Raw genomic sequence first — 13,027 nt, forward strand, 5'->3', positions numbered from 1 at the left:
ATAGCCAATTTAAAGCAATTATCTAATTGATTCTGATTTGATCATAGTTGCACGTTTTAGCTCTCTCTAATGTGTTCAATAATTTGACATTACCATAACTTCTTTCATAAAAGCTATATCTTTGAGGAGTAGAAGGATAATCGTTGATAATATAAAATTGTTCCCAATGATCACCAAATTCTATTGGTGTAAATGTATTATCACTAATAGTCCTATGTTTGCGGGTTTTTTTATGCTCTAGTTTAAGCTTTTTTGTAATTGTCTCAATTGAGTTTCTTTCTTGATTGGAGATAATTATATCATTAAATTTTGAGAAGTAAGAATTTTCATTCGGCAATTTATTGAGGAAACTAAGACCAGTTTCTTTTTCAAACTTCTTTTTAAATGAATCATCAAATTTGCCATGATCTGGTGGAACATTTTCTTTGAACTTTGAGTTTCGTTTCATTCTCTTTGATGATCTTTTATCAATTTCTTTAATTTCTTCGTCAATAATATTACAAATTTTATCGATTGTTAAATCATGATTAATCAATTCCTCCCAATGTGGTTCCAATTGTTTGTTTTCCTTATTTTGAACAAAAAAAGATTGATTTTCCGATGATTCATGAAATTGGATTAATGATTTATCTTTCAAAAATCCATTCATTTCATTTGGATCTGTTTCTGAAGATTTAAAATAATCATTTTGATGTTTTGAGTTAAAAAAATGATGCCCCGATTGCTTATGATAGTTTTTGAAATGATGTTTTTTGTTAAAAAGACTATTAAGTTTGTTCTTGAAACGTCTTAAACGTCTTGACATGAGTCTTAGGTGTAGTAAGATAGAAAATACATTAGAGAAAGCAAAATCATAAATTTTGTTATTTTCGTGGTTGCAAAATTTGTTATTTTTTCGCAGCCAAAAATTCACAAACTATAAATCAGTAATAGTATTATAAGACATTATCAATTCACATAAATTATCCTATAAAAATTTTATAAACTTTGAACATCGCCTGCTTTTCTTTTAATTTCAACATGATGATAATTTTCATCATCAGCATGAGTTTTAGGCAAAATCATTTCAACCCCATTTTCATCAACTTCAGCTTCAATTTCATTTATATTAATAGGTTTATTAAATTTTATAGTACTTTGATAATTTTTAAAACTTGATGAAGTATCAGTTGATTCGTCTAAATTAACATTAATTAATAATTCATTTCTTTCTTCATTAAAGTCAATTTTAACATTATCTTCGTCCAAACCTTTTTCTTCAAATTTGACCAAGTATTTATCATTCTTCTCAACACTATGTAAACTATCATCAAATCCTAAAAAATATTGTCCCGGTTTTGATCTATCCCAATTACTCCAAAATTTATATGGATGGTCCCACATTTCATATGGAAATTTTCTATTCCAAAATTCGGGAAGATGATGATGTCTTGAAGTTAAACTTTTGTCTTGAGCATCTAACAGCTCTTGCTCTTCTTCATTGCCTCGCTTCAATTGGTATCCAAACTTTGGATGAGTTCTTCTATGGGGCAATGAATTAGTGTATTTTCTTGGTTTTGAAAAAAAATCCTCCTCATCATTATCAAAAGGTTCGTACCATGGTGAAAACATTTTTGTATGCTTCGTTAATGACCTGTATGTGTGATAAAAGTGATAGTAAAACTCAATGGTTTATATATTTTAAGGTGAATTGCTTTTACATGCAAATTTCTGTCAAATGCAATTTAAAAAAAAACTCCACTCTTTCGATATGCATGATCATGAGTGAATATAAGTTGCATCTATTTTATTTAAAGATGGACCCAAATATAATTTTAACTTTCTTCTGTATGCACTTGGATTTTCTGTTTGAACAGGGTTACCTTCAAAATAAACACATTCTAAATCAGGTAATTTCCCCAATTGTTCACCAATATTTTCAAAACTAGATATTTGATTATATGAACACCAAAAATCAGTTAATTTAGTTAATTGTTTTAAATCTGATAATTTGGTTAGCTTATTCGAAGTTAGATCTAAAACTTGCAAATTCACATTTTCATTCAAATTTTCTATGTTGGAGATCCCATTATGTGATAAATATAATTCTTCCAATTTTTTACAATTTTCTAAACCTTCTATTTTAGTAATTCTATTTGATTGAATTGATAACACCCTAAGATTAACTAATGGAGTTAAATTTTCTAATTTATAGATCCTATTTTTACCTAACCAAAGTTGAGTAATATTGATTAAATTATCTAGATTTTCAATTTTCTCAATTTTGTTTCCACCTAACTCAAGATTTGTGATTTTAGTCAAGGTATTCAAATTCTTGATTTCTTTGATTTTGTTTGCTACAAAATATAAATTAGTTAAATTAGTCAATGTTTCTAAATTTTTAATATTTTTTATTTTATTAAATGACAAATCAAGATTTGTAAGGTTGACTAAATGTTGAATAGAACTTGAAATATGATTTATTCTATTATCATAGAAATCCAATTCCTCTAATGTATTTGAAATGTCTTTTACACCGACCATAGATGTGATTAAATTTTGTCTCAAACACAACGATTCTAATTTCTTAAACCTTGCTAAATCTAAATCCTCTAAAGATGATATTTTCAAATGTACTAAATCAATGTATTCGGTATCAGGATCCAAATCGGCAATCAAATTCACATCTGCGTCAATTTCTTGTTGATTATTATCTGGCAAAACTGTTCCTGGATATTGAATTGCACCATTGTCTTGCTCTTGATTGCCTTCTTGTTCCTCCTCATCATCATCTTGTTCCTCATCTTCAGTGTGTGAGTCATCCACTAACTTTGAATCATGAACTGGCTCGACCTGATTGAGCTCATCAGGTTTACTTTCTTGATCTTGTGAAATTGTCATTGTTCTATATTTCCTATAAAGTATAGAGTTTGCCTTTTACTCTAGTATAATTCCCAGATATTTTAAATAATTCCGTGAGATTCTTAATGCTTTATAACAACTAAAATCATTAAAATTCGGTACACATTCAGGTTTGCTGATAGATTATTAAGAGTGAAAGAACTACAGATAAGCCGGAAGGCTCTTCTAAAACTTCTTTGAATAATAATATTATATATTTACATTACAAGACGGCGATAACGTATAATTGTCTAGACAAGTGACGGTCGAGATTTCTTCCATCCAACATTCAACATTCTCATAGTCTTACATTTATTCTTTTTGTTCTTCCTTTACTATGTAATCAACAGCTTCACCAACAGTTTTGATATCATCAGCAATTTTATCTGGAATTTCTAAATCAAATTCTTCTTCCAATGCAACTAAGGCTTCAACGGTATCTAATGAATCTAATCCTAAATCCTTTTGAAATGAACTATCTAAAGTAATATTAGATTCTTGAATCGAACCTACTGTTTTTAATGCTTCAAAAGCTCTATTAATTATTTCATCTCTTGTGATTGGTGGTGATACATAAAAACGTATTGGAGTGATTGATCTTGTTATAGGTTGTGAAATTTTAATTGAACGAATCAATGGTCTTGCTGTGAATCTAAACATTTTTCAAGTTGAATGTATCAATGTAGATGTATATTTGATGGATTTATCATAAAAAAACCAACTTCTCAAATATTTTGAGTAATACTATAGGATATTACGTAATATTCAAAACTACCAAGTGCTATTTAAATATCATACAAATTAGAAGTGTTTCACTTTCGAGTCTAAAAATTACTAAACGTTCATTTTATATATAAATCTATTTAACTACCATGTACCGTTTACCGCAGTAGATTTCAGAATACCTGAGGGTTTTGATTTTTTGTTACCGCTATGTCCATTGCTACCTTCAAGCATACTTCTTTGATGGTTCAAATTTGTAAATTGAGAATTACCACCTACACTATATTGCATTGATCCATTATGAGCACTAGTGTTACTACTATTGTTGTTATAATTGTTGGTAGTACCATTTGAAAATCCACTCGAAGTGAATCTACTACTATTTCCATTTTCTGACCTTGCATTATTTGATTTATTTGAACCTGTTGATGAATTAGTGTTTGATCTAAATAATCTTGCTGTTGTTGTAGAAATGGTTGAACCAATACCACCTGCAATTGAAGAACCATTAATTGATGCGGTTCTTTGAGATTGGGCATAATTGTAATTACTTGCTGAAGATTTATCAAACATTGAAGAATTTGATCTTTTATCTTGGAAAATTGATACTCTTGAAGCTGGTGCTACTTGACTTGGTGGAGCATCCTCAGTTGTTAATCTCAAAGATTCAATTTCAATTGCAAAATTTTTATGAAACAATTCTAATAATGCTGTATGTGCTACTTTCATTTGGGTTGGAACTAATTTACCATGTAATATCAAACAACGATTTAAAATAATTGCTAAATCCTTGAATGCTTTAGATAATAATTTGGCTTTATTGTGATCTTCTTCGGTATCTTGATATTTTGAATCTGTAAAAAATAATCTATATTGATTTACACCACCATTCACTGGAGCATCAACAGTTCCACTTAATTGTCTAGATAAATCATTAAAGTATTCAGAATAATCAGTTTTATCTTTAATTGCAACATTGATTAAATTCTCTAATGTAATTAAATCATCATTTCTCTTTGTAACTGTTCGTATAGCATTGTCTATTGGTGATAATCTGATAGTTGTTGATCCTTTGATAAAAGATCTATTCATTAAAGTTGGAAATGACAACCATGCTTCATAAGTAGTTTGTTCTGTCCATAAATCAAATACTGATGTTGATCCAGGGATTTTTTTCAAACTTGTAAAAAATCTTAAATCTTTATTTCTTGCATATTGACGAACACCTAAAGTTGTATTAAATAATTTGTCTGAAAATTCAAAAACTGGTTCAACTGCTTTAACATAAAGAAATCTTCCAATACCACCTTCTTCTTTTAATTTTTGAGCTTCACTATCATCACTAACTATAATTGCACCAGGAAATACTTTTAATAATCTTTCATGAACTGAAGTAATATGTTCAAATGGTAATCCTTGATATATTTGTGAAATTACTCTCATATACATTGGAAATCCTGTACCAATAGCTTCAACCCTAAAATATGAAGGTTCTAATTTATCTGAAGATTCTAAGTCCAAATATAATTGAGATAATTTATTATGAACATAAGCAAAACTTTTCAAATCATAAGTATGTTCATTGTATGAATCTAATAATTCATTGAATGTATCAGCAGCTTTTTCCAAACTATTACCTTTTACAAAATTATTTGCAATCATTTTATATAAAATTTCTTTTCTTTCGAATGATGTTTGTTCTGGGAATTTTGGTTTATAACTTGCAGGTACTATTTTATTATGATCCCATTCATAAGTTGAAGCAATCAATTCTAAACTCAAAGCACCTTGAACAAAATCATTTTTACTAATGTTATACTCATACATTGCATTGATAAATGAGTTGAACAATTCTGGTTTACCAGCTGTTTTGATTTGAGCACGTAATTTAACATTGTGAAAGGCTCTATCTTCATCGAATTCTGGTCCAACTGGAACACTTGCATAATAAGATAAAGTAGAACAGAATGCAGTAATACTTTTGATAAATCCATATATGACATTAAAAGCTTCATCCTCTCTATCTAACCTTATCGTTGCTTTTAATCTTTCAAGGAAATTATCCATATCTTCTTTACTTGGATTATAACCAACTTTTTGATAAATATCATAAAGACCAAGTAAACATTGTTTCTCTACTTCTTTAAGATTATCACTCAAAATGTATTCTGATATAATTATTGACCATAATATTTTAACAGCTACAGATTGACATTCAACATTTCTTTGTAAACCAAATATCATTAATTCAGGAATTATACCAAACTCTTCATTAATAAATTCAACTTGGTATCCACCAAATTTATTTAAACTAAATCTAATAACATCTTCTTCTGTTGATTCCCAAGCTAATGAATCCCAAGCCTCGTTGATTAAGTAAGCTGCTCTATTTCTAACATCATTAGTGATAGCAGCACATGCTTTTTTGGGTACAGTAGACAAATGTTCAACAGCAACAACAGGCAATACTGCTAACTTCATTAAAGTTTTAAGATAATTTCCCCAAAGTATTCTATCAAAAGCTTCTGCTTGCTCAATAGGAGGTAATTGATAGGTTAAAATCAAAGGTCTAATTAATTCCAATGCACAAAGACATCCATCAATAATAACCGAATATAAAGACAACCATTTATCTTCTGGGAAATACTTACCTTGTCTTATATATTTAATACCAGATATAACTGTTAATAAATCTTCTGTTTGAAAATTATTAGCTAAATATTTTTCAGGATCAAAATAATCATTTTTCAAAGTAGTGTTTAAAATTTTATCATATCCTTCATTACCTGCAGCTTCTTTACCAACTCTTGCAACAAAACTAAAACAAACAGCTAATTCAACCAAAACTTCAACCATAACTTCATCATTAACAACTTGATCAATTGTAAAAGTGTTGAAAGGATATGTGACAGGAAACAATTGAGTGAAATTTCTCTTTGGTTTGAAAAACTCATTACCTCTTGTGAATTTATTGTATTTAATAAAAGTTCTTGAGAGCGGTGGTAAGAATTTAGCCAACGAATAACATAATTCTATTTCGTCTTCATCTTTATATGGTATAATTCTTTCCCACATGATTGTACAAACTGAATTAATGATACTACAACCCAATCTTGTTGCTTCAACATCTGTTGGACCCAAGAATACTTCCATGACCCATTGAACTGACATTGAAATTAAAATGCTTCTAGTTTCCTTATTATCAACTAATGATGTATGTAATAATCTTAATATCAACAACAACTTGCTAATAACTAATTTATGATCTTTACTTTTACTCTTAGCTGATCCATCATAATTCAATTCGTCAGCACCAGTTCCTCTAACTCCCAATGAATTTATAAAAGTAATCATTAATTGTAAAATTTTAGAATCCTCCATATTTGTACGGAAAGCAAACACATAGTCAATAATATCTAAAATCAAAACTTGATCATCAATTAATCCAACAGATTCAACTGAAAGGAAATAAGCAACAGCTTTAAACAAACTATTCAAAGATTGGAAATAAGCATCTCTGTGATTGTTTGAGTTTATTGATCCTATCGCCAATCTCATTAATATTGCCATAGTTCTACAGACTGATCTAGATAACGAATTCCAATTGACATTGGCATTAGCGAAAACTTCAGTCAATTTGTCTAATAAAAATATACCAACAACGTCCAGTCTTTTAAATTTTGATAAAAAATCGTCAACTAAATGTAAATATTGATCTTGTTTTCCAAACAATGTATCTAATAAATGAATAATTGCTTTAAATGTATTATCTTTCAAAATCTCAATTTCATTTCCAGTTTCATGATTTGAAATGTCAACAATACCATATAATGAAGTTAATAATTCTGGAAAATATTTAACTAATTGTGATATATCCAATTTTGTAAAAGCATTTAATGAATTCGACAATGAGTTTACCCCATTTATACCTTGATTAAACAAACTTTCATATTTAAAAAGATTATCAATAGAAACATCAGAATTATAAATCTTACCAACATATTCTGTGCTTAACTCAATATGTGCGACTGGAATGTTCTGTCCAGATGATTTAATTTCAATTGTATGAGTTTTTCTTTTATTGAATTCAACTAATCTATTTCCAGATTTGTACAATAATTTACCTTCTCCAATTAATGTACCATTAAGGAAAAGACTCAATATAATATGATCTTCCACGGCTATTTTTTTATTTTTCATTGCAACATTATTAACTTTAATAATCTCTCCAATGACTTCTCCTGGAAAAACTGAAATAAATTGCCAATACCTCTTTTCTTGTTGATTTGAAGCTTTTGCAAATGTAATCAAATCATTGTTAGGTGTGCTGACTTCAAATGTTAATAAATCTTCCCTCAAATTATTGTTTAACAATACAACTTTCCCCATTTTCAAATAAATCCTTTCATAATTTTCTGCTAATGGATCATAAAATATTGGTTTAATTCTTGCTATTGGAGCAGTTAATGAAATTTGATCGCTCGAAGTTCCATTAAATTGATGTTTAAATTCTTTAACTGTAACAACTAATTTTTCTGCTCTTGGATTAATTGCAACTCCATGACTTGAACCAGCAATAATTCTATCAACTAATTCACCCCAACCATTATTTTCAGCAGTTTTATCAGAAGTCCCTCTTGTTGTTCCCTTTTTCGGTAAATACGATCCAAATAATTTAATTGAAAAATTATGAGCTTCTCCTGAGGTTAATGAACCTTCATTTTGTGAAAAAATTCTAGTAATATCAGCAACACCAGCTGCAATTCCTTTTTTAACTCTTTTTAAAGTTGGTATTTGATTATTTGATTTCAAGTTCAAATCAATTTCCTCCGTTAGAACTGCAACTAAATAAACTCTATTATTAATAATTTCAGTTGCTGGAACATTTCTAAACATTGCAGCACTAATTTTTTCAACATGAACTAAATCATCAACTGAATCAGTATGAACGGCAAATGCTTCAGTTAATCTCTTTTTAGAATTTCTCAAATACATATAAGCAGTTGTACCTGCAAATCCAGGAGGGGAATAACCAGATGATCCTGAAACAGATCTAAAATCAACCAAAATATGTGACGGAGGTTCATGATTAAATTTTTTGTTTGGTGGTGGCTTTAATGAATATGAATATGCATTATTGTGAGCATTAATCGGGAATTTTGGAACCAAAGCTTCACATTCACTATTCAAAGCGATTCTTGATGGGGTAGAATTCTTTAAATTTAATAATGTACCAGTATTTGAATCTCTTGATAAGATAGATTTATAACCAGCAACATCATTACCTTCATTTTCCAAATCATGAGATTCAGAACTCATTCTAGCAGATTTTGAGGCCAATTTTTTGGAAATCTTATTTAATAAAAAGTTGGCACTTTCCCTTGCAATTTGAGTTTCCTCTTTTGTTAATAAATCATACATTAATTTTGTTCTAGTTTCATATAAATCAAGGTAAATGGATGACAATTTATTGAATAATTTGAATTCACCCATGGAATACAATGCAAAAATTTGTGAGGTCAATAATTCTAAGGAAAATTTAATTTCATCATATAAATTTTCATTTTCATCTAAATTGATTGGTAATGATGGAATTGGTAATGAGGTAACTTCTGTATTGCCTTGAGCATTTCCATCAGTTGCTTCTTGATAATTCAATTCAGATTGTTTGATTGAAGGTATTTGATTAGAATCGACAATGTTGTTGAAATCTTGATTAATCTGTAATTTTGGAAATGGAATTTCATCGGTGATTTTAACATATTTTAATGGAAAAATTAAAATCTCTTCCTTTCGAACTGGTAAATCATTTAAACTAAAAGAAGCAGCAACATAATCATGTGGCATGGGTTTTTTAAAAACATAACCTCTTGCCCATTTTGAATCTTTAATTTCAAAAATTAACACTTGATCCCCTGGGTATAAATGTTGAAAATGAGGATTTCTCAAGTTTGGATGTTTCTCATTTGGTAAGAAAGGTTTGATAATTTTACCTTTTAAAAATGATTCAGTTGAAGTCCAAGGCATTGTTGTTGAATTGGAGATTGATCAATGAAAAATTGTAACTTGTAATATTTTGTTTCAGATCAAGATTAGATCAATTTATTTTTATTTTCTCGTCTAAATTTTTCAATTAATTAGATTTCCTAAAATGGACAAATTCAGGTACACATCTTATTTTTAGACGAAAATTATTATTATTATATCAACGTTTTCAAACGGCTACACAAGTTTTACTTATATTACAAGTATATTAAAAAATTCTATTAATCATGCCAAAAATGAAATCCATTTCCAAAGAACCTCTTTCAAACTCTTTCTATTATATTCGTTTCCACCGTCCCATATAACTGCATCCATCTCTGTTCTTCCACTATCAAAATCTAATTTATCCAAACTTGGTATGGTTGAACCCTTCACCATTCTATAACCTATATATAAAACAGCAAATGTCATTAGTGGTCCATAACTAGAAAAGAAAAACATAGTATTCCATTCATGTTTTAAAAATACAACAAACCCCATACTTAACATTATGAATGCAGTTAATAACATTCCAACAATTGCACTATAGGGTTGGCCAAATGACTTGTAAGGATAAGATTTATCTGTTCTTTTTAAAATATCTGGTCTTCTTTTCAAACCAAAATAAAATCTAATAAAGGTTAAACACATTGCAAACCAAACAAATATACCTGATGATGCAATGACACTATTTAAATTTTGAAATACAACTGTTGCTGATTCGGAAACACATGTATAAGATAATAATCCAAAAGATCCAGCTAATAATACTGCATTATATGGTATACCATGTTTATTGCAATAAGTTAAAAATTTAGGAGCTTTTCCTTGTAAAGCCAAGGCATAAACTGTTCTTGAACTGACATATAATTGAGCATTACCACAACTCACTGCAAAAAATACTAAAAATACATTAGTTGCATTACTCAATCGGCATAATCCAGCACTTTGTAATGCTACAATCCATGCACTTTGAGCTCCACTTCCATAACCAGCAAATACTTCTGAATCCTGTGCGCAATGTGCACCACCAACTGATTGAATAGCAATATTAGTAGCAAATTCAGATTTATCAATACCAGTTTTACCCAGTAAGTATCTAAGTAATCTTGGATCTCCAGCATAAACATTTAATGTTACTAAAAATGCAGATAAACAATAAAATATTACAATTCTCCAAAATACTCTTTTTGTAGCTGATGGTAAAGCTTTTCTTGGATTTTTAGCTTCACATGCAGCGATACATACAATTTCTGTACCACTATATGCATAGCAAACCACCAAAATTGCAGTTAATAATGATAAAAATCGACCTGTATTACCACCAATCCCTTCAGTTGGTGGGTTTGTTCCACTATCATATAAATTAAAAGTAGGTCTAAATAATCCAAAAATAATATTATTTTCAAAATCTGATTTCAGTTTATCCCAATATCGAAACCCTAGAACTGGACCACCACCAATTACTCCTCTATTTAATAAAATCATAAAAAACATCATAACTACTGCCCAGAGTAGTTTTATCAAACTTGAAATATATTCTATCTCCCCAAACACTCTCACATCAATCAAATTGCTCGCTAGAATTGAAGATAAAAATAAGGTAACAAACCCTGTTGTTGAACCTCTATTTGTTGTAGTATTCAAATATGGCCAGTATGATAACATAATTACTCCAGCCACTATCTCTCCCGCTACCCCAAATGCAAAACTTAAGAAATAAACCCAGCCAGTGGCAAAACCAAATGCATCATCTACAAATCTTGAACTTAATCCTGAAACTCCATCTATAACTGAAACAAACGTCACCATTTCACAAAAGGACATCATAGTAAATAAAACAACAACTCCCACAATACTAAATGCTAGAACAGCTCCAAATCCTCCTGCAATATTTATAGCTTTACCTGAATTTAAGAACAATCCAACACCAATTGTTCCACCTAATGATATCATTTGAAGATGTCGTATTTTCAATGATCTATGTAAATATTGTGAATTATTCTTTATGGTTGAATCAGTTGATGGATAATATAATCCACTAATTTCGCTATTAGTGACAAATTCAGGTTCTTCTTTCTCCTTCTTTGATGATTTATTGTTGAAAAGAGTTTTTAATTTATTACTTTTACCTTCAATTGAGATTTCATTACCAGCATAAAATCTCTGCCCTAAATCTTGTTCTTGAACTATGTTTAAAATTTGTTGTTCTTGTTCATGTTTAGGTAGTTTATGCAATAGTCTCCCTTGAATTTGATCATTAATAGATGTCTCTTTAACAAATTTATCGAAATCATTCAACCTTGAAAGTTCAAAAATTGATGACCCATTTGAATTTAGTGTTTGTAATGGTATATCAGTATTTGATTTCATATTATGTAGTATTTTTTGATTCGATAAATGAGTCTTTTTCGATTTCAGTAATTTTTCATAAGATCGTATGTATTTGAATCGATCATTTTCTAAAGATGTTAAATTTTTTGCCATATCATCGATGATACTTGAATGAATTGAATAGTTGTCATCTTTTGATGTTGTTGTTGGGGATAAAGACACCAGACTTTGTTGTGGTTTTATTGATGAGTCTGTTTCAATTACACTTTGATTTCGGAAAACATCCCTCAAATGACTTATAGAACCTGACTCTATACTTTCATCATCCAGTTGTTTCCTCCCTTTGTTTAAACTTGGGAATAACCCATTTGTGAATGATATGTCAGATTCCTCTGAATCAATATCGTGGGGCATTTCATTAGTGACTTGTAATAATTGATAATGGCGGTTATCTAAAAAAAAACAATATACATCACAGAAGTAAATACGATGATTTTTAAATATATATTATGATATCAAAATCCATTGATATCACAATATTCATATCTAAAAAGAATGCGTCAGAAGCCGAGTAAAAGTATAATGGCAACGACACTTTGCAAATTGATTATGAGCAAGCCCATTTAAAATCAACTCACGATTTATGTCCAAAAATAAATTTATAAAACAGTAAGTCATCAATGATGACATTTCAGCTGTTACACTGAAAAGAACAGATACTACACTGGATCTAAGCCAAATGGCAAAGAGATTTGATTAAAAGAAAGGAGAAAAAAGAAGGTATTGAAAATAGATTGTTTAATGGGAATTTGAATTTATTTATACAAATTTTAAAGTAGTGTATTACACAAAATGAGAGATGAATTGAGACGTGAATATTTTGAAAAATTTTATCACCACTTTCTACTTTCTTTACAACAACAACCTAAAAAAATGGTATGTTTTCAAGCTGGAACAACATCATCCTTGTGTGACACTTAATTTAAAACTCAAAGTCATTCGAATTTTACAAATATCATTTGTTAAAATTCAAATTTACTTTTTAAGTTATGTGCATCTAGGAGTG

General features: G+C 29.2%; 6 protein-coding genes across 6 annotated transcripts; all 6 read right to left on the bottom strand. All coding sequences in view use genetic code 12, as the record gives it.

Annotated features, from left to right (window-relative positions):
- Positions 1–22: 22 nt before the first annotated feature.
- KGF55_001952 (uncharacterized protein) lies at positions 23–805 on the bottom strand (the record flags this gene model as incomplete). Its single annotated transcript, XM_051756581.1, has 1 exon — positions 23–805. The coding sequence occupies one exon, from the start codon at positions 803–805 to the stop codon at positions 23–25; it is 783 nt and encodes a 260-aa protein (XP_051615629.1).
- A 173-nt stretch (positions 806–978) lies between these two features.
- On the bottom strand, positions 979–1,611 carry HSP21 (Hsp21p; the record flags this gene model as incomplete). The annotated part of the gene is made up of 1 exon (XM_051756582.1): positions 979–1,611. One exon carries the CDS (start codon positions 1,609–1,611, stop codon positions 979–981), a length of 633 nt encoding a protein of 210 aa, XP_051615630.1.
- A 147-nt stretch (positions 1,612–1,758) lies between these two features.
- Positions 1,759–2,880, bottom strand: SDS22 (type 1 protein phosphatase-activating protein; the record flags this gene model as incomplete). Its single annotated transcript, XM_051756583.1, has 1 exon — positions 1,759–2,880. The coding sequence occupies one exon, from the start codon at positions 2,878–2,880 to the stop codon at positions 1,759–1,761; it is 1,122 nt and encodes a 373-aa protein (XP_051615631.1).
- A 312-nt stretch (positions 2,881–3,192) lies between these two features.
- ACP12 (acyl carrier protein) lies at positions 3,193–3,540 on the bottom strand (the record flags this gene model as incomplete). Its single annotated transcript, XM_051756584.1, has 1 exon — positions 3,193–3,540. One exon carries the CDS (start codon positions 3,538–3,540, stop codon positions 3,193–3,195), a length of 348 nt encoding a protein of 115 aa, XP_051615632.1.
- Positions 3,541–3,747: 207 nt separating this feature from the next.
- DCK1 (guanine nucleotide exchange factor DCK1) lies at positions 3,748–9,630 on the bottom strand (the record flags this gene model as incomplete). The annotated part of the gene is made up of 1 exon (XM_051756585.1): positions 3,748–9,630. One exon carries the CDS (start codon positions 9,628–9,630, stop codon positions 3,748–3,750), a length of 5,883 nt encoding a protein of 1,960 aa, XP_051615633.1.
- A 243-nt stretch (positions 9,631–9,873) lies between these two features.
- Positions 9,874–12,375, bottom strand: SSY1 (Ssy1p; the record flags this gene model as incomplete). The annotated part of the gene is made up of 1 exon (XM_051756587.1): positions 9,874–12,375. One exon carries the CDS (start codon positions 12,373–12,375, stop codon positions 9,874–9,876), a length of 2,502 nt encoding a protein of 833 aa, XP_051615634.1.
- Positions 12,376–13,027: the final 652 nt, after the last annotated feature.

The sequence above is a fragment of the Candida pseudojiufengensis genome (assembly GCF_024610245.1).
Source record: "Candida pseudojiufengensis strain CBS 10847 chromosome Unknown scaffold8, whole genome shotgun sequence".
Taxonomy (NCBI): Eukaryota; Fungi; Ascomycota; class Pichiomycetes; order Serinales; family Debaryomycetaceae; genus Lodderomyces; species Lodderomyces pseudojiufengensis.